Below are 22,792 nucleotides of genomic sequence, written 5' to 3' on the forward strand. Positions count from 1 at the left end.
AAGTGATTCAGTTAGATATATATATATATATATATACACACACACACACACATATATGTATATTATACATGTATTCTTTTCCAGATTCTTTTCCATTATACGCTATTGCAAGATAGTCAGTACAGCTCCCTGCGCTATACAGTAAGTTCTTGTCATTTACCTATTTTATATATAGTAGTGTGTATATGTCTGGCTGATGAACATTGTAAAATCCTAAAATGTCAACACTGGGAGCCCAAGTTCTTTTCCCAAATTTTATTTTGCATCACTTCGGAGTGAGCTCAGTGGGGGCTGAGGACCTGGGGCTCTGCCAGGTGTTGGGCAAAGGCTTCCTCTGCTCTCCTAAAGTAGGTCAGATCGCTACTCCTTAGCACACATCAGATGGCTAGTGGTGGGAATGTTGAGACTGCTCCAGATGAGAGCTGCAAGCTCACCTCATGACATCTATGCAGGCGGCCCAGGGTGGGTGAGGCTTGAGAGTGTGGGCGGCTGTCTACACACAGACTCACCGTTCCTGTTCTGGCTTCACCTCCTTCACCAACCCACATTCCAAAAGTCTCTCGATTAGTGTGGCTGCTGGTAGCTCAGTTCTGAAGAGCTGATGTAAAAGTAAAGAAATATTTTACTTTAAATAGTATTTTTTCTTAAATTCTAACACATTCTTTACTTAAAATGACAATAACTATTCTCCTGGCCTGCTTAAATATTAGGAGGCTAAGGAATTGCTCACATGGCCACATAGTTGATTGAATTGGGGCATTTAGTTCATGAAAATAACTAGGCTGCAACTCCTTTTAGTTATTGCAGATGATTTAATGACCAGGTATCCATCAAAGTAATCTCTCAGCAATTAACTAGTGATTACAAACCCAAATAAAACGTTTCATGTCTATTTAGCTGAGCTACCTAGAAATGGCCTAAACATGGAAGATTCATTTTCTTCCAATCAATGTTCTTACCCATAACTAAAAGTAGAAAATGTCCTAAAATTTTTTGACCTTCTTGATAAGTAAAAATGCTTATCACTACATTGACCTTCAGCCAAAGGTCAGTGATCATTGAAGCCCCAGACTGTGACTCTAAAGGGTCATAAAGTTTTCTGCAGACTTCATACCTTTCTACCTATAAAAGATAGATAAGAACTACAAAAAGTTCATTTGTAACCTTTTTTTCAGATTCCACATATAAGCAATATCATATGATATTTGTACCTATTTACAAAACAGAAATAGAGTTACAATTTTCTACAGGTGTAAAAAATAAATTTATGGTTACCAGGGGATAAAGGGGGGAGATAAATTGGAAGATTGGGATTGACATATACACACTACTGTATATAAAATAGATAATTAATAAGGACCTACTGTATAGCACAGGGAACTCTACTCAATACTCCATAATGGCTTATATGGGAAAAGAATCTAAAAAAGGGTGGATATATGTATACGTATAACAGATTCACTTTGCTGAACACCTGAAACTGATACCACATTGTAAATCAACTATACTCCAAGAAAACAATTTTTTTTTTAAAGAACTAGGAAAAAAAGAAAATGATGCTTCCTATGGTGCATATTACCTGTTGATGAACAGGGATTTTATGAGTTGTATCATATCACATAAATCCAGGTTGCATCAAAGAAAGTTCTTTCTACACACCAAGCTGTTTGAGGGAGTGGGCGGAGCCAGATAGTACTGGGACATCCTGGATGTTGTTTCAATTCTACTTTATGTTCTTTTGTTCCTGTCAACCAAGCTTGTTTACTTTGCTTCGGAATTTGGAGAAGAAATTACAGCTGGAAAATATATGAAAGAGTTTTTAAACCTACAGATTCTTCTGACTTTAGAATCAGTTGTTATATTACAAAGAACAGATAAATGCAGATGTTGGACCATGTCAAAAATCTTGTCAAGAGAGTGGATTGTTTCACACAGAAACGAGATGTGGCTTCTGATTCTGGTGGCACATTTGTTCCAGAGAAATGTGAATTCAGGACATATGCCAGCTAAAGCTGTGGACCCAGAAGCATTCATGAATGTTGTAAGTTGGGATTTTCCATATTTGGGGGGAAACAAAGTACCTTACATGTTATTGTTTGTCTCTGTGTATTATCTGCATTATATATTATATTTATATGTGGTGGTGATTTCTGTTAGTAGAACATAGTTGTAAATTAACATATTGTACTGGAAAGAACACTAAGTTGGGTGTGGGTAAACATGGGTTCATCTTCAACAATTTCAGTAAACTTAGGCAAATGACTTAATCCCTTTGAGCTTCAAACACAGTTTAACTTTTTCTTGAATTCTTAGGCTCATTCCAGGAGCGGTTAAATCATTGCAGTATCTTGGGTCAAGCTCAGACCCATGATTATTTCCACGTTGTCTGTGCTTTCTGTTCTTTTTCTACTTCTTCCAATATTAGAAAGATGTTAGACCTCCTTTCATACTCTCAGGACAGTCACTTCTAGTAACACCCTGTGCCACCCTAATCTATCTAATCCTGGTTTGAGCTGGTAACTCTGTGGTCTAGAAGTAAAAGGACCCCTATGAATGCTAGAGAGGTCCTCCTATGAGTAAATTTCATGAATGAAGTGAAATTTCTAGGTATCTCAGAGAACACTTTTTGGCTTACTTTCACATTCTTAGTTGAATTGTAACAATGTCCACCATATAGTCATATTTATCCCATAGCAGACATTGTGATGAAAGCTGTAGAGATACTGTTTGATTTTATCTCTCTCTTTTTTTTTTTTTTTTTGATCATCTCAATAGGTCAGAAAAAGCTTTTGATTTTATCTTCACTGCCCTATTCCACAGATAGGACCATACTCATGTTTCCAATCAAGGAACTGAGATTAAAGAGGTTAAACAACTCAAATCAGGCCACACCCCTGGTAGGTGGTAGAGCTAGAATTTAAATCCGGAGTCTGCCAGAACACAAAGCTTATAATTGTGACAACTATGCAATAAACCCTCCCAGGGAAGGAGAGGCTACCTCCAGCTGAGTGAGGTGATTGTGTGTAATGTTCATGCTCCATACATTTATCATAGATTTAACATGCTTTTATACAGATTTAAGACCTTGTTTACAGAAGCCTCCTTGAATGAATTCTAAAACTCTGACAGGCTATAGAAATATTCTGAATCTACATGAATGCCAAATATCAGGTTTCTTTTGACCATTCCAACTATTGACTGTCTTTTGATGGTTTGTCCAGATAGTTAGCAAATTGGTGTAGATCCTTAAGGGCCGTTTCCATACAAATTCCTCTAGGTTGTTAAGTGAAGGGGATCTCTTTAGTTGTAGGTAGAGCCAATCTCCCTGGGCCTCACCCACTGGGTGTGGCCAGCACCTACACACTGTTTGGGCTTCAGGAGCTCTAAGACTAAAATCCAATGAATTGGACTCTGCTAGTTAGCAGTCATACATGGAGAGGCAAAGTAAGATAGAAAATTCTTGTAATCTCTCATGTAAATTAAATGAAGTAGAATAAAAAGTGCTTAGAGTCTGAATGGGTTTGACTCTGAGTACTAATATATATGGATATAATTTATTCTGTATTTTGGTATACAACTGTCCTCATTCAGGTATTTTTCTAGCTAGTGTTAGTTGAGCACCTATTTGGCCCTGATACTGTGTTATGCACTGAGGTTACAGAGAGATCTAAGTGCCCTGTTTTCATGGAGTTTACAATCCAGCAGAGAAGACAGACACTCAATTCCTATCACTCAAAACTAATCACAAGAGAAGTGAAATCAAAGAAGAAAACATAAAATAGGGGGACTTAGGGAATTTAGGAAAGTTTTTCTGAAGAAAGGTTTCTTAACCTGAATTCTGAAAGGTGAATAGGATTTACTTAAAAGGGAGGGTGGGGGTGATTTTTAATTATAGTAGTAGCTAATGCTCCTTGAGTCCCTACTATGTGCCAGCCAATCTTGTTAGTGTCATACGTGCGTTATCTTTTTACATTCTTTGCAATAATCCCAAGGAGTATAAACCACTGGTATACCTACTTTACAGATGAATAAACTGAGGAATAGGGACAAGTTAACTAAATTTCCTAAGATCACACAGTTAGTTTATGCATTAGTGTGAGAGCCAGGATTTAAAAACCCAAGCAGCGAGACCCCAGGGCCTTTCTCTTAACTATTATGCCCTTTTGTCTTGTATACTACACTGGGCATTTAGCTTTCTCCTCTTTTGTTCCTTTAAAAGCAGCAGCTAGTAGAAATAATTCCCTCCTTCTCTAAGTAACTGCAGTAGGCAAGAAACTGAGGATACTGAGGAGATCGCAGCAGCTATATATATATATATATATATATATATATATATATATATATATATTATTTATTTATTTATTTATTTTTATGGTACGTGGGCCTCTCACTGTTGTGGCGTCTCCCGTTGCGGAGCACAGGCTCCGGACGCACAGGCTCAGCAGCCATGGCTCACAGGCCCAGCCGCTCCGCGGTATGTGGGATCTTCCCGGACCGGGGCACGAACTCGTGTTCCCTGCATTGGCAGGCAGACTCTCAACCACTGCGCCACCAGGGAAGACCAGCAGCTTTATATTTTACAAAGAGTTTCTGTATGTAACAACTGTATGGAGTAGGGGTCCTTAACCAGGAGTCCATATATAGGAAACAGGAAATCTGAAACCACTGAAAGTATATAGTGTGTCCATGTGTATATCCATTTCTATATCTTCCTCAAATTCACTGAGGGATCCTTAACCTAAAAGTGTTAAGAACTACAGTCAACCCTCCACATCCGTGAATGTGGAATTCGCCAATACAGAGGACTGACATACTACCCCATTTTATGTAAGGGACTTGACCATCCTCAGATGTTGGTATCTATGGGGTGTCTTGGAACCAATTCCTCACAGATACTGAGGAATGACTGTACTGCTCTTGAGTCTGTGGTTTTAGAGCTGAAAAGAACCTTAAGGAATACATGGACCAGGGGTTCTCATAAGCTGTCCTGTCCCACTGGCTGCACTGGAATTGCCTGATTCCTAACCTGAAGTGGGTCCAGGAATATTTATGTTTAAGTGTCCCAGATGTTTCTGACACACACCGAGGTTTTGGAATCAGTGTTCTTTTCCAGTGGTTCTCAAATATTAGAGTGCATCAGAATTTTCTAAGGAGCTTGTTAAGACACAAATTGCTGGGCCCCAGCCCCAGAGTTCCCAGTTCAATAGGTTTGAGTGGAGACTGACCATTTGCTATTGTTACCAAGTGCCCAAGTGATGCTATGCTCTTGGTCCAGAGCCCACATTAAGAACTACCCTTCTAGTTCAATCTCTACATTAAAGATAAAGAAAATGAGCACTGGCGAGGGTTTGCTAATTTTTTTTACAATAACATAATTAGCTAGTGAAAAGTAAGGAATTTCTTGTCTATCTCTTCCAGCATCAAGGAATCTACTTTTTACCTTTTAATCATTGAGAACATAACCATACAGAACTGAATTCAAAAAAAAATTGTGTTTTTTCCATAGAGTGAAATCATCCAACATAAAGGTTATCCCTGTGAGGAGTATGAAGTTGCAACAGAAGATGGGTATATCCTTTCTGTTAACAGGATTCCTCAGGGCCTAGTGCAACTTAAGAAGACAGGTATGGTTCACCCTACGTTACCCCAACATAGCAATCCTTCCTACATTAAACACCTCCTTGTGATTTGAGTGTGTAGAGGGAGCCTGGGCTCTTGGTACAGACTGGGCCCATTGTTCCAGCCAAAAGATGCCTTCAGCTACCTCACCGTCCCCATCACCACTGCCCTATCCCCAATTATTTCAAATAAACATAGTGTTTGCTTTTCAAAAAACACCTTCAAGAAAAGTTCGTTTCTTGATCCCTTCTCGTATTTAATTCATTCCCCAAACCCCTCCAATATAGATATTCTAGAATATCCACTGGTGATCTCTTAAGCAGATGACGCCAACCCTTGCTCATGAAGAATGCAGACTCTGCCATGGCATCTGACGCCCACCCCAGCACACTCTATATTTCCCATCCAGACAGCCCTTTAAATATTTAAGACATTGCCCAGCTTTTCACTAAAGTCTTTTAAAGAATTGGGCACTATGTGTACATTTAAAATTTTTGGTACGTGTTTCCATATAATCCTGTTTTTTTCCTGTATGGGATTTTTGGCTATTGTTGGCTTTTAAGAAATTCACCTTCATTACTATTAAAGTGTAATAGTACACTATTGCCCATCCTTCATCTCTATTTGGCTCTATTCCTTTTAATCCTCTAGCTCTATGTTTATAAGCAGCAACTACATTATCTGTCATGTGTACAGATAATGTAACTCTTTATTGCGTTCTTTCTGTATGCCAGGTACAGTGCTAATTGCTTTATTTGTATTAGTCTCATATAAGTTTCACAATAATCCTGAGAAACTGCCACTCACAGAAGTTAAGTAACTTGCCCAGAGAGTCTTTGCTAGTCCTTGCTAGTATGCTGCAAAACCTGCACTCAAATTAAGATTTGTCAGCCAGTGTAGCCCATGCTCTTACCCAGGACCAGAAAAAGCTGGGTGAATGCTATTGGGCTTTGGTATAAAGAAGTTGCAGGGTTCTATTTTATTCCAATTTATATTTGTGCAACTTTTTGAAAACCAGCTATTTTTACACCAGCTGAACAGCCATGCCTTATATATGTCCAGCATGCCCTTATCTCAGTGCCTTTGAACTTGCAGTTCTCCTTCTGCACCACTGTTTCATCAGATATCCACGCAGTTTGCCTTGGCCCCTCTTTCAGGCCTTCCTTTCCCATTCTTCCTTCGACCACCCTATTCAAAATTGTAAGCCCTTGCCAGCTACTGAAATTTAGCCCCTAATCCTGCATAATTTTCCTTATAGCACCACTGATATGATAGATATTTGCTTGTTTGTTTATTATCTGTCTCTCCCAACCAGAATGTAAACTCAAAAGGCACAGAAAATTTATCGATTTTGTTCAAGGCTATAAAAAGTACCTAAAAGAGTGCCAAGCACGTGGCAGGTGTGAATAAATATATGTGGAATGAATGAATGAATTTTATATAAATACATGTATAGCCTGGAGACACAGAACTTTTTCACTAAGCTCCACAAATCGGAAGACTGTGGCAGTTCATAAGCTTAGGGGTCACCTGCAGCGCCTATTCATGGAAGGAGTTTTGTTTTCTCACGTCCTGTTTATTTAGACTGTTCACTCATTGCCCAGGCAATTGGAGTTCAAGGTATCAGCCTTTAAGGTCCAGTCGGTGCCGAATACTCCCCTCTAGTGTCTGATGTTGTTCTTGCAGCACCCGTTGGCCTCTTTAAGGAGGAAATCTCCCAGCCATGAAGGAAAAAAAGATTTCTAACCGTCTCTTCAAAAAGAGGGCCAATGTTTTCTTTTTTTGTGACATCTTTGTCTGGTTGTGGTATCAGGGTGATGGTGGTCTCGTAGAATGAGTGTGGTAGTGTTCCTCCCTCTGCAATATTTTGGAAGAGTTTGAGAAGGATGGGTGCTATCTCTTCTCTAAATGTTTGATAGAATTCGCCTGTGAAGCCATCTGGTCCTGGGCTTTTGTTTGTTGGAAGATTTTTAATCACAGTTTCAATTTCAGTACTGGTGATTGGTCTGTTTATATTTTCTATTTCTTCCTGGTTCAGTCTTGGAATGTTGTGCTTTTCTAAGAATTTGTCCATTTCTTCCAGGTTGTCCATTTTAGTGGCATAGAGTTGCTTGTAGTAATCTCTCATGATCCTTTGTATTTCTGCAGTGTCAGTTGTTACTTCTTTTTCATTTCTAATTCTGTTGATTTGAGTCTTTTCCCTTTTTTTCTTGATGAGTCTGGCTAATGGTTTATCAATTTTGTTTATCTTCTCAAAGAACCAGCTTTTAGTTTTATTGATCTTTGCTATCATTTCCTTCATTTCTTTTTCATTTATTTCTGATCTGATTTTTATTATTTCTTTTCTTCTGCTGACTTTGGGAGTATTTTTTTGCTCTGCTTTCTCTAATTGCTTTAGGTATAAGGTTAGATTGTTCACTTGAGATTTTTCTTGTTTCTTGAGGTAGGATTGTATTGCTATAAACTTCCTTCTTAGAACTGCTTTTGCTACATTCCATAGGTTTTGGGTCGTCGTGTTTCCATTGTCATCTGTTTCTAGGTATTTTTTGATTTCCTCTTTGATTTCTTCAGTGATCTCTTGGTTATTTAGTAGCATAAATTTTAGCCTCCATGTGTTTGTATTTTTTACAGTTTTTTTTCCTGTTATTGATAGCTACTGTCATGGCATTGTGGTTGGAAAAAATGCTTGATACAATTTGAATTTTCTTAAATTTACCAAGGCTTGATTTGTGACCCAAGATATCATCTATCCTGGAGAATGTTCCATGAGCACTTAAGAAAAAAGTGTATTCTGTCATTTTTGGATGGAATGTACTATAAATATCAATTAAGTCTATCTTGTTTAATGTGTCCTTTAAAGTTTGTGTTTCCTTATTTATTTTCATTTTGGATGATCTGTCCATTGGTGTAAGTGAGGTGTTAAAGTCTCCTACTATGATTGTGTTACTGTCGATTCCCCTTTTATGGCTGTTAGCATTTGCCTTATGTATTGAGGTGCTCCTATGTTGGGTGCATAAATATTTACATTTGCTATATCTTCTTCTTGGATTGATCCCTTGATCATTATGTAATGTCCTTCTTTGTCTCTTGTAATAGTCTTTATTTTAAAGTCTATTTCATCTGATATGGGAATTGCTACTCCAGCTTTCTACATGCCAATATCACTGATGAACATAGATGCAAAAATCCTCAACAAAATACTAGCAAACAGAATCCAACAGCACATTAAAAGGATCATGATCAAGTGGGGTTTCTCCCAGGAATGCAAGGATTCTTCAATATATGCAAATCAATCAATGTGATACACCATATTAACAAAGTGAAGGATAAAAACCATATATCATCTCAATAAATGCAGAAAAAGCTTTTGACAAAATTCAGTACCCATTTGTGATAAAAACTCTCCAAAAGTAGGCGTAGAGGGAACTTACCTCAGCATAATAAAGGCCATATCTGACAAACCCACAGCCAACATCATTCTCAGTGGTGAAAAACTGAAACACTTTCCACTAAGATCAGGAACAAGACATGGCTGCCCACTCTCACCACTGTTATTCAACATAGTTTTGGAAGTTTTAGCCACAGCAATCAGAGAATAAAAAGAAATAAAGGGAATCCAAATCAGAAAAGAAGAAGTAAAGCTATCACTGTTTGCAGATCACATGATACTATACATAGAGAATCCTAAAGACTCTACCAGAAAACTACTAGACCTAATCAATGAATTTGGTAAAGTAGCAGGATACAAAATTAATGCAGAGAAATCTCTTGCATTCCTATACACTGATGATGAAAAATCTGAAAGAGAAATTAAGGAAACACTCCCATTTACTATTGCAACAAAAAAAATAAAATACCTACCTACTGAAGGAGACAAAAGACCTGTATGCAGAAAACTATAGACACTGATGAAAGAAATTAAAGAAGATAGAAACAGATAGATAGATATACCATGTTCTTGGATTTGAAGAATCAACATTGTGAAAATGACTATACTACCCAAAGCAATCTACAGGTTCAACTCAATCCCTATCAAACTACCAATGGCATTTTTCACAGAACTAGAACAAAAAATTTCACAATTTGTATGGAAACACAAAAGACCACGAATAGCCAAAGCAATTGAGAAAGAAAAACAGAGCTGGAGGAATCAGGCTCCCTGACTTCAGACCATACTGCGAAGCTACAGTAATCAAGACAGTATGGTACTAGTACAAAAACAGAAATACAGATCAGTGGATCAAGATAGAAAGCCCAGAGAAAAACCCACATACATATGGTCACCTTATCTTTGATAAAGGAGGCAAGAATATACAATGGAGAAAAGGCAGCCATTTCAATAAGTGGTGCTGGAAAAACTGGACAGCTACATGTAAAAGAATGAAATTAGAATACTCCCTAACACCATACACAAAAATAAACTCAAAATGGATTAAAGACCTAAATGTAAGGCCAGACACTATAAAACTCTTAGAGGAAAACAAGGCAGAACACTCTATGACATAAATCACAGCAAGATTCTTTTTGACCCACCTCCTAGAGAAATGGAAATACAGACAAAAATAAACAAATGGGACCTAATGAAACTTAAAAGCTTTTGCACAGCAAAGGAAACCATAAAGAAGAATAAAAGACAACCCCCAGAATGGGAGAAAATATTTGCAAAAAAAGCAACTGACAAAGGATTAATCTCCAAAATATACAAGCAGCTCATGCAGCTCCATATCAAAAAACAAACAACCCAATCCAAAAATGGGAAGAAGACCTAAATAGACATTTCTCCAAAGAAGACATACAGATGGCCAACAAATACATGAAAAGATGCTCAACATCACTAATCATTGGAGATATGCAAGTCAAAACTACAATGAGGTATCACCTCACACAGGTCAGAATGGCCATCATCAAAAAATCTACAAACAATAAATGCTGGAGAGGGTGTGGAGAAAAGGGAACCCTCTTGCACTGTTGGTGGGAATGTAAATTGATACAGCCACTATGGAGAACAGTACGGAGGTTCCTTAAAAAACTAAATAGAACTACCATATGACCCAGAAATCCCACTACTGGGCATATACCCTGAGAAAACCATAATTCAAAAAGAGTCATGGGGCTTCCCTGGTGGTGCAGTGGTTGAGAGTCCGCCTGCCGATGCAGGGGACATGGGTTCGTGCCCTGATCTGGGAAGATCCCACATGCCACGGAGCAACTAGGCCCGTGAGCCATGGCTGCTGAGCCTGCACGTCTGGAGCCTGTGCTGCGCAACGGAAGAGGCCACAACAGTGAGAGGCCCGCGTACCACAAAAAAAAAAAAAAAAAAAAAAAAGAGTCATGTACCACAGTGTTCATTGCAGCACTATTTACAATAGCTAGGACATGGAAGCAACCTAAGTGTCCATCAACAGATGAATGGATAAAGAAGATGCTCACATACATACAATGGAATACTACTCAGCCATAAAAAGAAACGAACTTGAGTTTTATGTAGTGAGGTGGATGGACCTAGAGACTGTCGTACAGAGTGAAGTAAGTCAGAAAGAGAAAAACAAATACCATATGCTAACACATATATATGGAATTAAAAAAAAAAAAAAGGTTCTAAAGAACCTAGGGGTGGGACAGGAATAAAGACACAGATGTAGAGAATGGACTTGAGGACACGGGAAAGGGCAAGTGTAAGCTGGCACGAAGTGAGAGAGTGGCATGGACATATATATACTACCAAATGTAAAGTAGATAGCTAGTGGGAAGCACCGCATAGCACAGGGAGATCAGCTCGGTGCTTTGTGACCACTTAGAGGGGTGGGATAGGGAGGGTTGGAGGAAGACGCAAGAGGGAGGGGATATTGGGATATATGTATATGTATAGCTGATTCACTCTGTTATATAGCAGGAACTAACACAACATTGTAAAGCAATTATACTCCAGTAAAGATGTTAAGAAAAAAAGAGGGCCAGTGAAATTCATCCTGAAAACAACTGAAAGATGTCTATAAGCTTGTGACAAAAGACTTTTTAGGTACTTGCTTGGTGTGGCAGTGATTAAGAATCCTCCTGCCAATGCAGGGGACATGGGTTTGAGCTCTGGTCCTGGAAGATCCCACATGCCGCGGAGCAACTAAGCCCATGCGCCACAACTACTGAGCCTGTGCTCTAGAGCCTGTGAGCCACAGCTACTGAGCCTGCGAGCCACAACTACTGAAGTCCTTGCGCCTAGAGCCCGTGCTCTGCAGCAAGAGAAGCCACCGCAGTTTGAAGCCTGCACGTCACAACAAAGAGTAGTTCCAACTCGCCGCAACTAGAGAAAGCCCACGTGCGGCAATGAAGACTCAACACAGCCAAAAACAAAATAAATAATTTTTTAAAAAAATAATACTTTTTAAACTTTTATTTTATCAGGTTGGCTTGTGGGTCCTTTTCACATGAGGGCCCGTAATCATCAAACCATTACATATATATACATATACATATATATATATATATATATATACACACACACACACACACACACATATATATGTATACACTCAAACACATATATATGTATATATATGGTAATATTAACATATATACACATATATATGTATATATGTGGTAATAGATATACACACATATATATGCACATATCTTTATATATATGGCAATATTAATAATTATATATAATATATGTTTATTTATTATTAATATAGCAAATATATAATATATTTGTGTATATATGTATTTTTATAAGTGTGTATATATGTGTGTATATTAACAGTATGTCAATAAGTATATATACTCTATAATACTATATAATATATATTAATTTTATATTGTATATTAATTTTATGTTAATAGAAATGTTATATAGTATATATTATTTATATTGTAACATTAATATATACACATATATTTATGTATAATTCTATAATATATAAATAATATATTAATATATAATAACATAATTTCTTTTTATTAATATATAGTAGCTATTATTATATATAATTATCTTAATCATTATATTATACTACCTCCTGGGGCACTTCCAATTTTCTCTGATCCCAGACATGTCTAGTCATAATAATAACTACACAAAAGCAACAATAGAGGCCAAACTTTATTGATTCTTTCTCTGTGCCAGGCATTGTGCCATCTGCTTTTTTTTTTGAATTTTATTATTTTTTATACAGCAGGTTCTTATTACTTATCTATCTTATACATGTTAGTGTATATACATCAATCCTAATATCCCAATTCATCCCACCACCACCACCACTCCCACCCCCGCTTCCCCCCTTGGTGTCCATACATTGTGCCATCTGCTTCTTGTGTATTATTTTATTTAATCATAACAAAAATACTATTTTTTTCACGAGGCAATCAAGGCACAGAAAGTTTAAGTTACTGGCCAAGATAATCAAGCTAACAAGCAGATGAATCAAGATTCGAGCACAGGTTTGTCTAACTTGAAATCTTTCGCACCTTAAGGGATAACGAGAAAGGCGTAGAATGCTTCACGCTGTTGAAATTCCCTTCTTTGTAGGTCCCAGGCCTGTGGTGTTACTGCAGCATGGCCTGCTTGGAGATGCCAGCAGCTGGATTTCCAACCTGCCCAACAACAGCCTGGGCTTCATTCTGGCGGATGCGGGTTTTGATGTGTGGCTAGGGAACAGCAGGGGAAACACCTGGTCTCGGAAACACAAGACCCTCTCCATAGACCAAGATGAGTTCTGGGCTTTCAGGTATATGAAAATCTTGAGAGTGGAGGTGGATATGGATGGCTTTGGGAGAACTGGGTAAAGAATTATGGCTTCTGATAAAAAGAAATGAAATTGAGCTATTTGTAGTGAGGTGGATAGACCTAGAGTCTGTCATACAGAGTGAAGTAAGTCAGAAGGAGAAAGACAAATACCGTATGCTAACACATACATAGGGAATCTAAGAAAAAAAAAAGAATGTCGTGAAGAACCTAGGGGTAAGACGGGAATAAAGACACAGACCTACTAGAGCATGGACTTGAGGATATGGGGAGGGGGAAGTGTAAGCTGGGACGAGTGAGAGAGTGGCACGGACATATATACACTACCAAACGTAAAATAGATAGCTAGTGGGAAGCAGCCGCATAGCACAGGGAGATCAGCTCCATGCTTTGTGACCACCGAGAGGGGTGGGATAAGGAGGGTGGGAGAGAGACGTAAGAGGGAGGAGATATGGGGATATATGTATATGTATAGCTGATTCACTTTGTTATAAAGCAGAAACTAACACACCATTGTAAAGCAATTATACTCCAATAAAGATGTTAAAAAAAAAAAAGAATTATGGCTTCTGGTATGTAGATAATTTACTTTGGTTGGCTCATCAGGATCCCAACATAATATCTCCCAATTGGCTTAACTGACTAGTGATTCTTTGGATTATGTAAATTGGGTTCCCCAAGTAGAAGGCTAGTCTGGTGAATGGGATGAGAATAGTGGTTGGTGTTAGGTGATTGAGACTGGAATGGGAGAAGTGTAGGTTCCTTTCCTTTCAGATGAATATCCTGGGACTAACTCTTCCCTGAGTGATGACAAGGAAAGGACTAGTACCCCCAGAAGGAGACGAGGCCAGGCAGTATTAAAAATATACGAGGAACTAATAAGCCTTAGGGACCATCAATTTGATTAACACATCTCTCACACTCTTACAAAAGTTCTTTAGTGTTTTTATTTAAATTACCTATTGATATTCAACTTTCTCTTTATCCATTTCACCAGAGAAAGGCCCCTGCAGCATCTTTAATACTTTTCATATAAAGAATCTGAATGGCCCTGTGCTGTTCTGCTAATAGACTAAGAGGACGCCTCCACCAGCAGGTGGAGCTTATGCTCACTAAATGTTCATTAAGATGGTTATTTCTCTATGATAATATCTAGAGAAAACAGCAGTTTGCTAACAGCCTGTGACCCCAGAGGCACCCATGCATCACAGGTTTGAAACAAGTCCATTCTGAGTCTTGTAAGGGGCACAGTAACAAGCTGATGGGGTCAACAATTCAAGGCATTGTTTGTAAACCATGGGGGCTGCTTTTGTTTGTTCTGATTATAATTTCTCATATAATTTGTCTTTTCCCCTTGCAGTTATGATGAGATGGCTAGGTTTGACCTTCCTGCAGTCATAGACTTTATTTTGCAGAAAACGGGCCAGGAAAATATCTATTATGTCGGCTATTCACAGGGTACCACCATGGGTAGGTTCCAAAAAAATCAGGTTTGTATACTCAGAAGAAACGTGAGCAAATGGCGCACAGCCAAGCCTGGGATCAGGGGTCGCACACGTCTCTCTGATCTGGCCTTATCCGGAGATATACCCCTTCAGGGTCGCGGGATTCTAGCTTCTCTCTGCGCACCCTTCTCCACAACCTGCAAATATCAGCTTAAACAGAGAGTACACAGGCTCTTTTGAAATAGACACATAGTATTTCAAATATAGTGGGCATGCCCTGGCTGTATATGATAGCCTTTTCCTCCCAAAGGCTCCAAAGAGATTGTCCCTTTGTAATTGGGAGAATTAGTCTCTATTTTACAGGTATAGAAGCCTATACCTTGACTTAACCTGTGTCCCATACCTAGTCTATGGCAGAAATAAGAGTTGGAATCCAGTTCATTAGACAACTTGTCCACTAGATTATGTTCCAATTTGGGTTCCGGAAAAGTTAGAGATCCAGGAAAACAAGCAAAACTCTGCTATCTCAACACCCATTATGTTACAGAACGTGCTTCTTATCAATAAACAAGACTATTTCTTTAACTCTCGATTTCTCTCACTGTAAAGATTTATTAAAAATACCCCCAAGGGGCTTCCCTGGTGGCGCAGTGGTTGAGAGTCCGCCTGCCGATGCAAGGGACACGGGTTCATGCCCCGGTCCAGAAGGATCCCACGTGCCGCGGAGCGGCTGGGCCCGTGAGCCATGGCCGCTGAGCCTGCGCGTCCGGAGCCTGTGCTCTCACAACAGTGAGAGGCCCGCGTACCGCAAAAAAAAAAAAAAAAAAAATACCCCCAAGAATCTGAGAATTAAACAAGAACCATGAAAGACTCCTGCAAAGTGTCTAACATATAGTTACCTCTCAAAGTCCATGTTATTGGACTGACTAATTTAATTTAATAATTCACTGAGAACCTAGTACTGGGCAACAAGTATCTAAATGTCAGAGGGAACACAGAGCATTTGTTGCTGCTGTTGCTTTTCCCTGTCGAGGAGCTTATAGTTTCAAAGGAGAGTTAAAACACAGTCACATGTAATTGCTGAAATATCTTGATAAAAGTAAAATAAGCACTTTATTAGTTCTAGGATATTCAATATCCATGCTGACATATTTCTCTTTTGCAGGCTTTATTGCGTTTTCCACCATGCCAGGGCTGGCTCAGAAAATAAGAATGTATTTTGCTTTAGCACCCATAGCTACTGTTAAACATGCAAAAAGCCCTGGGGCCAAATTTTTGTTGCTGCCAGATGTGATGATCAAGGTGTGTGACTCCTCAGAAAATTCCTTGTCTATGCACAAGAGTTTTCCAACCCATTTGCTAGGACATACACTTTTACATTAGAGACACTTCTTTTGACTGTAATGTAATGACTATTCCATTTCATATTTTTACAGGGATTGTTTGGTAAAAAAGAATTTCTCTACCAGACCAGATTTCTCAGACTGTTTGTTATTTACCTTTGCGGCCAGGTGATTATTGATCAGATCTGTAGCAACATCATGTTACTCCTGGGAGGATTTAACACGAACAACATGAACATGGTAAGTGAGAGCCTAGTGAATTCTCACTGTCCCAAAGCAAAGTGAGGAGTTATGAGTCTCACTCCTTGAGGGTGAGCTAATGCCAGGGAAGACTTAGAAAAACGATACTCCAAGAAGCTCCGTTTTCTTCAAATCGTAATAATATGTGGAAAACGCTTCAACATGGTCTGAGTCAAGGTTAACACAAGGGCATGACTACACATTAACTTCATAGATTAAAGATCGAAGAGGTCTGAAAGCAGCTTTACTACAGTGAATCAACAGATGCAAAAAAATATGATTAGAACCCAGAGGTCAAAAGAGAAGACTGCCATGCGTCACCTACTTCTTCTTTCTACTGGGGTGCTTCCCGTTTGTAGCTTAAGTCCTGTGATAGGCTGTCTGGGAGTTTTGGTTTGGCTAAGGCATAGCTACAACTTGGTGAGTGTGACAGTGGGTTCCCCAGGAAGCATACTGTGAGATGGAGATTCATGTGCAGAATGAGTTGGGGTTAGGTCCTTGGGATAACATCTAGAGAAGGGAAGGAAATGGGATTTGGTGGATTAAAAAAAAGTCCAGCTGTGATGCAGTCCCAGTGGGAATCTCAGTTGATCCTCTAGGGACCTGTGAAAATGGGATGACCTTTCAGAATTGTCCCAAGTTAGCATCAGAGGGCTGGGTCTTTATACCCCCATATCAACTAGTCATTTAATGCAGACAACACCAGTAATCGGGAGATACTGGGCAGAGCAGCTCTCTGCAGAGGGAAGAATACCCCCAAGGACACCAGACAGCGAGCGAGATATCTGCCAACAGCTGGAGGAGCATGTTTTTAATTCCTGAGGATTTTTTTCTCTTTAATTAATGATACGAATAATAGCTACCTTTTGATAAGCATTTTATTATATGCCAGGCTGTTAGTCCCCGTAACAACCCTATGACACAGGTATTATCAATATTCCCACTTTATAGATTAGACTTAGTGGATTAAGTAATGTTCCCAATTTCACCTAACAGTTATATAGCAGAGGTGAGATTTGAATACAGGCCCAGCTCCTGAGCCTTCATCTTTAATTACTCTAAGGAAGTTTTTTAAAAGACGAAGTCAAGATATCTAATGAGAAGCTTTTCTCTGATGAAGAATATAGGATACATTTAGTGGCATTTTTTTTACTTATGTGCATGTGTATATTCCTGTTTCATAGATAACTGCTGATACTTTAATGATGTTCCCATTTCTTAGTCTGATAACCTGTAGATTTGGTCTTGACAAGGTGCACATCTTGTGAGTTTTTCCACGTCCCACAAACTACTCATGCTTTATTACAGAGCCGAGCAAATGTATATGTCGCTCACACACCTGCTGGAACATCTGTGCAAAATATCCTGCACTGGAGCCAGGTAAGGATGCTGAATTTGTGGTCTTTGTTAAGGGTCTTTGTGCAGTTTGCCTGGAATAGTTAGGGGAGGCCCTTTGGACAGCCCAGGGGTTAGTTCACATTTATTCCAAGATGACTTGTGATTCTGTCAACACTTTTTCAACTGTGAGCTTGATCTAGAACACTGAAACTTTTCAGGATATGGGAGGAAAGGATTGGCCCTAGGACATCTCTAGTGGACCTTAAAAGTGTGAATTCAGATGGTTCAAGTGAGACCTTTCTCAGTCTTTAGCCATCTCAAAGATGAGGCTGGAGATCAGTTTCCACATTCTCCTTTCGGCACTTCCAGCAAGACAGTGTGGCCAAGTAGTCATAAAAATGCAAATGTGGACCTAATTACCCAAGGAGATTTTCACAGGAGTCCTTTGTGCCGCAGATTTCACCTGAGGTCACAGGAGAGAATGTCCTGATTACCAGTCACAGGAACTGTCTCTAGGCACTGTGTGGTGGGTTCCTTCAGAATTAGTTCAAGGACAATGTGACTGCTAATTATTCTTTCACATGTGATGAAGCACTGAACCTAATATTGCTCATTATAGATGATACTATAGAGTGACCCCAATTGGCTGTGGAAATAAGAATGTACATAGGACAGAGAGCTAAGCATCACTAACCTTAGATTCTCGCCTACTAAAACTACAACTTTGTTAAAAAAGAAAGTGACTTTTAACTCGAGCAAAAAGTTTTCATAGTGATGATGACACCTATGAATCATAAATATTGGTTCTATCTGTTTTTCTAACAACTTAGAACCTAGTCAAATTTTTCTTCAAATGTCATTGTTATGTTTTAGTACATGTGTGAAAGAGAGAGAAAGAGACAGAGAGAGAGGGAGAGAGAGAGAGGCACACACACACACAGAGAGAGAGAGAGAGAGAGAGAGATTTTATAATCAAAACCAAACAAGAATTCTACACTGGATTAAATGTTGGTCATCTTCTCCCAGAATCACCACGTTGCACAACTCTCGGGGTTGCTCTCCCATTGTAGCCTACAGAGTTGTGCAGGATATCCCCCTACATAGACTACAATGGGGATACACTTTTTGGAGTTGTATAATATGGTGGTCAAGTATTTCTATAGCACATTTTTCTCCCTGAAAGGACCTTATTCTTACCTTTACACTCTCCCGAAGATTATCCTAAAGTTGAACCGTAGAGCAGCCTCAGCCTTTGTTCTCTGCTTCCCTCACAATTGCAGACTTGGTAGCACATTTTCACCCCTCCTCCCACCGTTATCCCGTGACACATTTGAATGTCATGTAAATTTTTGTTTCCTTTTAGGCAGTGAATTCTGGGGAACTTCAGGCATTTGACTGGGGCAGTGAGACCAAGAATCTGGAAAAAGGAAATCAGGTAACGAAAGCAAATACCATCTGCTGAAAATATATCCTTTTGAAATGTGTGAGAGGGAAGTTATACTGGCCGTTTATTCTAGAAATAGGAGTAAAATACAAGAATTCAAGTAGAATGGAATACTACTCAGGCATAAAAAAGAATGAAATAATGCCATTTGCAGCAACATGGATGGACAATAGAGATCATCATACTAAGTGAAGTACGTCAGAAAGAGAAAGACAAACATCATATGACATCACTTATATGTGGAATCTAAAATATGACACAAATGAACTTATCTATGAAACAGACTGACAGACATAGAGAACAGACTTGTAGTTGCCAAGTAGGGAAGGGGATGGGGGAGGGATAGATTGGGAGTTTGGGATTAGCAGATGCAAACTATTATATATAGCATGGATAAACAACAATGTGTCTTACTATACAGCACAGGGAATACAATGGAAAAGAATATGAAAAAGAAAGAATTCAAGTAAAAAGTAATTAGTTCTGGTTCGACTTCATTTGAAAATGGAAAAGTTCAAAGCTTAGCCAAGAGACTTTTTCTTTTTTTGGCTGTGTTGGGTCTTTGTTGCTCTTCGAGGGCTTTCTCTCGTTGAGATGAGCAGGGGCTACTCTTTGTTGCGGTGCGTGGGCTTCTCACCGCTGTGGCTTCTCTTGTTGCGGATCACGGGCTCTAGGTGCACAGGCTCAGTAGTTGTGGTGGGCAGGCTCAGTAGTTGTAGGCTGCTTTGATTCTTCAGGGCTCAATCTCTTTCTCTTTAAAATAAAAATTACTGGACTAGATTACATGTAAGAGTTCTCCCTGGTCACACTTTTAATGAATCTGTAATTTGCAAGTGAAAAATATAAAACAATATTACCCAAGAAAATCTATGTGTGTAATCAATGTTGTGGAATAAAATTTAAAACAAAAGTTATGGAGAATTAGAAATGAGTATTAAACTTTTCTAAGCATAAAACCTTCACTGAAGATTATTGGTTAGCTTGTATGAGAATGTAAGCAAATATTGACTACACACATAAAGCTGGAGGGAGCAGAAAACACACACAGGCTAATCTTTGAGAGTCTCATATCACACTTAACATCCACTTCTGTAGATGTACTTCTGTATATCTAGATATAAAAGTCTCGGAAATTGCACAGACCACTGTCGTGCCTCTGAATAGCAAACCCTCAATCACAGGTACCAGCTACATTTTTAAGATCCTTCTTCATTGTTTCCTAAAATATATCTTTAGAGAAAGCATCCTAGTTCCAAGATAAGATTTAATTTATTAACATTTAAGGTCATGAGTTAGAGAGAAAGTGACTTGTGCAGATCAGGTGCCAGAAAATGGTCATGGAAAGAAAGAGAAAACACACATGCAAAAAGGTGTCATAGACTCACAGAGCCTTAGAGCTACACCTGACATTCAGTTCAGTCTTTTCACCTGTTAGATGAGAAAAACATATTACAGGCTCCATCGAATATTCCAACCTTTCGTATCTAAGTTACTCTATAAAAAACTTCGTATCTAAGTTACTCTACTCTGACCACCAAATTCCAGTATATGTGTGTGGAGGGGAGTTTCTCCACATGAACAAGCAATTCTCCAACACCAGGTGGGTGACTTAGAGTTTAACTCAATTCTGACACTGTCTACCCAGAGATAACATCAGATCCCACAGGTTGAGGGCTCGGACCCACAAGACTATCCTCCAGTTCGGATGCCAATCGCAAGCCCAGGCTGTCACCTGTGTGTCTGACCCACTGGCTATAATTCAGAGGTTCCCATGACCCCCTTCTCAGGCTGAGGTTTGATTAATTTGCTAGATTGGCCCAGAGAAACACTTTACTTACTAGATTATTGGTTTATTATAAAAGGATATAACTCAGGATCAGCCAGATAAAAGAGACGCACTGAGCAAGGGAAGGGGAGCAGAGCTTCCATGTCTTCTCCATGGGGCCACTCTCCCCACATTTGCACATGTTCACCAACCTGGAGGCTCTGAACCCTGTCCTTCTGGGGTTTTGTGGAGGCTTCCTTAGAGAGGTCCAACTGGTTAAATCATTGGCCACTGGCGATTGAACTCAATCTCCAGCCCATCTCCCCTCTCCAGAGGTCATGAATGGGACTGAAATTTCCAACTCTCTAATCACTTGCTTGGCTCCACTTCTGGAGCTCAGCCCCCATCCTGTTCAAAAAATCACCTCATTAACGTCACAAAACACACCTTTATGGCTCCTGTCACTTAGGAAACTCCGAGGGTTATTAGGAGCTCTGTACCACAAATGTGGATGAAGACCACATACATATGTCTTATTATAACTCACAGTATCAGACGCTATAACTTCAAATTCTTAAAAGCCACAAAGAGAAACAAGGACTGCCGGGATTGGAACCCCGGCTTCCAGGTGGATTTCCTGAGTGAGAAGTGGACCTTGACATGTCTGTTGAAAGTTCTGAGTGTTGGTTAACCTCAAGGGCTCTCAGTCAGCCAGCTTGATCTAGCAGATCTGTTTGAATAAGGGAAGTTCTCAAGAATTAGGAATCCTAGATAACCTTCTTTGGGTGATGTGGGACTGGACTCTGAATCTAATTTTTATCTCCTCTTGATCCAACTCCCTGAGTTCCAGTGCCATTGACTTCCCCATGTTTCTGGAGACACAGTCAAGCTGGGTGTGCCCCAAGGGCTTTCTGTTAGGACAGAAAACCCCTGTGAACACCCAAGTCCTTTTCAGTAGGTCCCATCCTCTTGCCTTTCTCTGTAGAGTATCTCCAAATCTGGCCTCATGAAAGTTTGTGAAATTATCTTTGAAAAAGACAGGAGCGTTAACTTTTAAAAGGCACTTTGTGTGTTAAGTATTTATTAATAGGAAGGAAAAGAATTGAACATGTAACGCCTAAAGTGCTAGGCAATTGAGATGTTTTCTCATTTCATCTAGTAAATTATTTCAGATATCATCCCCATTTCGCAGATGAAGAAACTGAGGTTCAGTGAGGCTAAGTCAATTTTTTTCCTTCAAGTAGAGGTTGGAGCAGAAACTCTTAATGCAGTTCTATATGGCTTTAGTGCCCACACACCTTTCATTACTACACAAGGCATATTTACTGTGTTTATTAGAAAAGTAAATTATGAGTCTGGAAGTCCAAATGTTATCTACAGTTAAAAACTATTCCTTTATTCTAGACAGCTCCTGCAAGGTACAAAGTTAGAGACATGACAGTCCCTACAGCAATGTGGACTGGGGGTCAGGACTGGCTTTCAAATCCAGAAGATGTGAGAATACTGCTCTCCGAGGTGACCAACATCATCTACCATAAGAACATTCCTGAATGGGCTCACGTGGATTTCATCTGGGGTCTGGATGCTCCTCACCGTATGTACAATGAAATAATACGTCTGATGAAGCAGGAAGAGACAAGTATTTCCTAGGGAGCTGTCAGTGTCAGCTTGTGAAGCATCTGATAATGACAAGTCTTAGGAAAAACCTCATGAAAGATGGGGCCGGCGTACATGAATGGAGGACTTTAAAGATTTCCAGCATTGGAAACCTACCATATTAGTAGAAGGGAAGGCAGAAATACAGTATACATTCCTTAAGATTTTCTACCTTTGGCACTAAAACTGGCATTTAATTTTTTC

The 22,792-nt window shown here is 39.3% G+C and overlaps 1 protein-coding gene across 1 annotated transcript; it reads left to right on the forward strand.

Annotated features, from left to right (window-relative positions):
- Nucleotides 1-1,879: 1,879 nt before the first annotated feature.
- Nucleotides 1,880-22,582, forward strand: LOC309834564 (lipase member M; the record flags this gene model as incomplete). Its single annotated transcript, XM_082673506.1, has 9 exons — nucleotides 1,880-2,041; nucleotides 5,507-5,624; nucleotides 13,142-13,340; nucleotides 14,718-14,827; nucleotides 15,968-16,104; nucleotides 16,239-16,385; nucleotides 17,694-17,765; nucleotides 19,087-19,158; nucleotides 22,337-22,582. The coding sequence occupies exons 1-9, from the start codon at nucleotides 1,895-1,897 to the stop codon at nucleotides 22,580-22,582; spliced, it is 1,248 nt and encodes a 415-aa protein (XP_082529632.1). The 5' UTR covers nucleotides 1,880-1,894.
- Between the last annotated feature and the right edge of the window lie 210 nt (nucleotides 22,583-22,792).

This window comes from Grampus griseus (genome assembly GCF_964374135.1).
Source record: "Grampus griseus genome assembly, chromosome: 16".
Classification (NCBI taxonomy): Eukaryota; Metazoa; Chordata; class Mammalia; order Artiodactyla; family Delphinidae; genus Grampus; species Grampus griseus.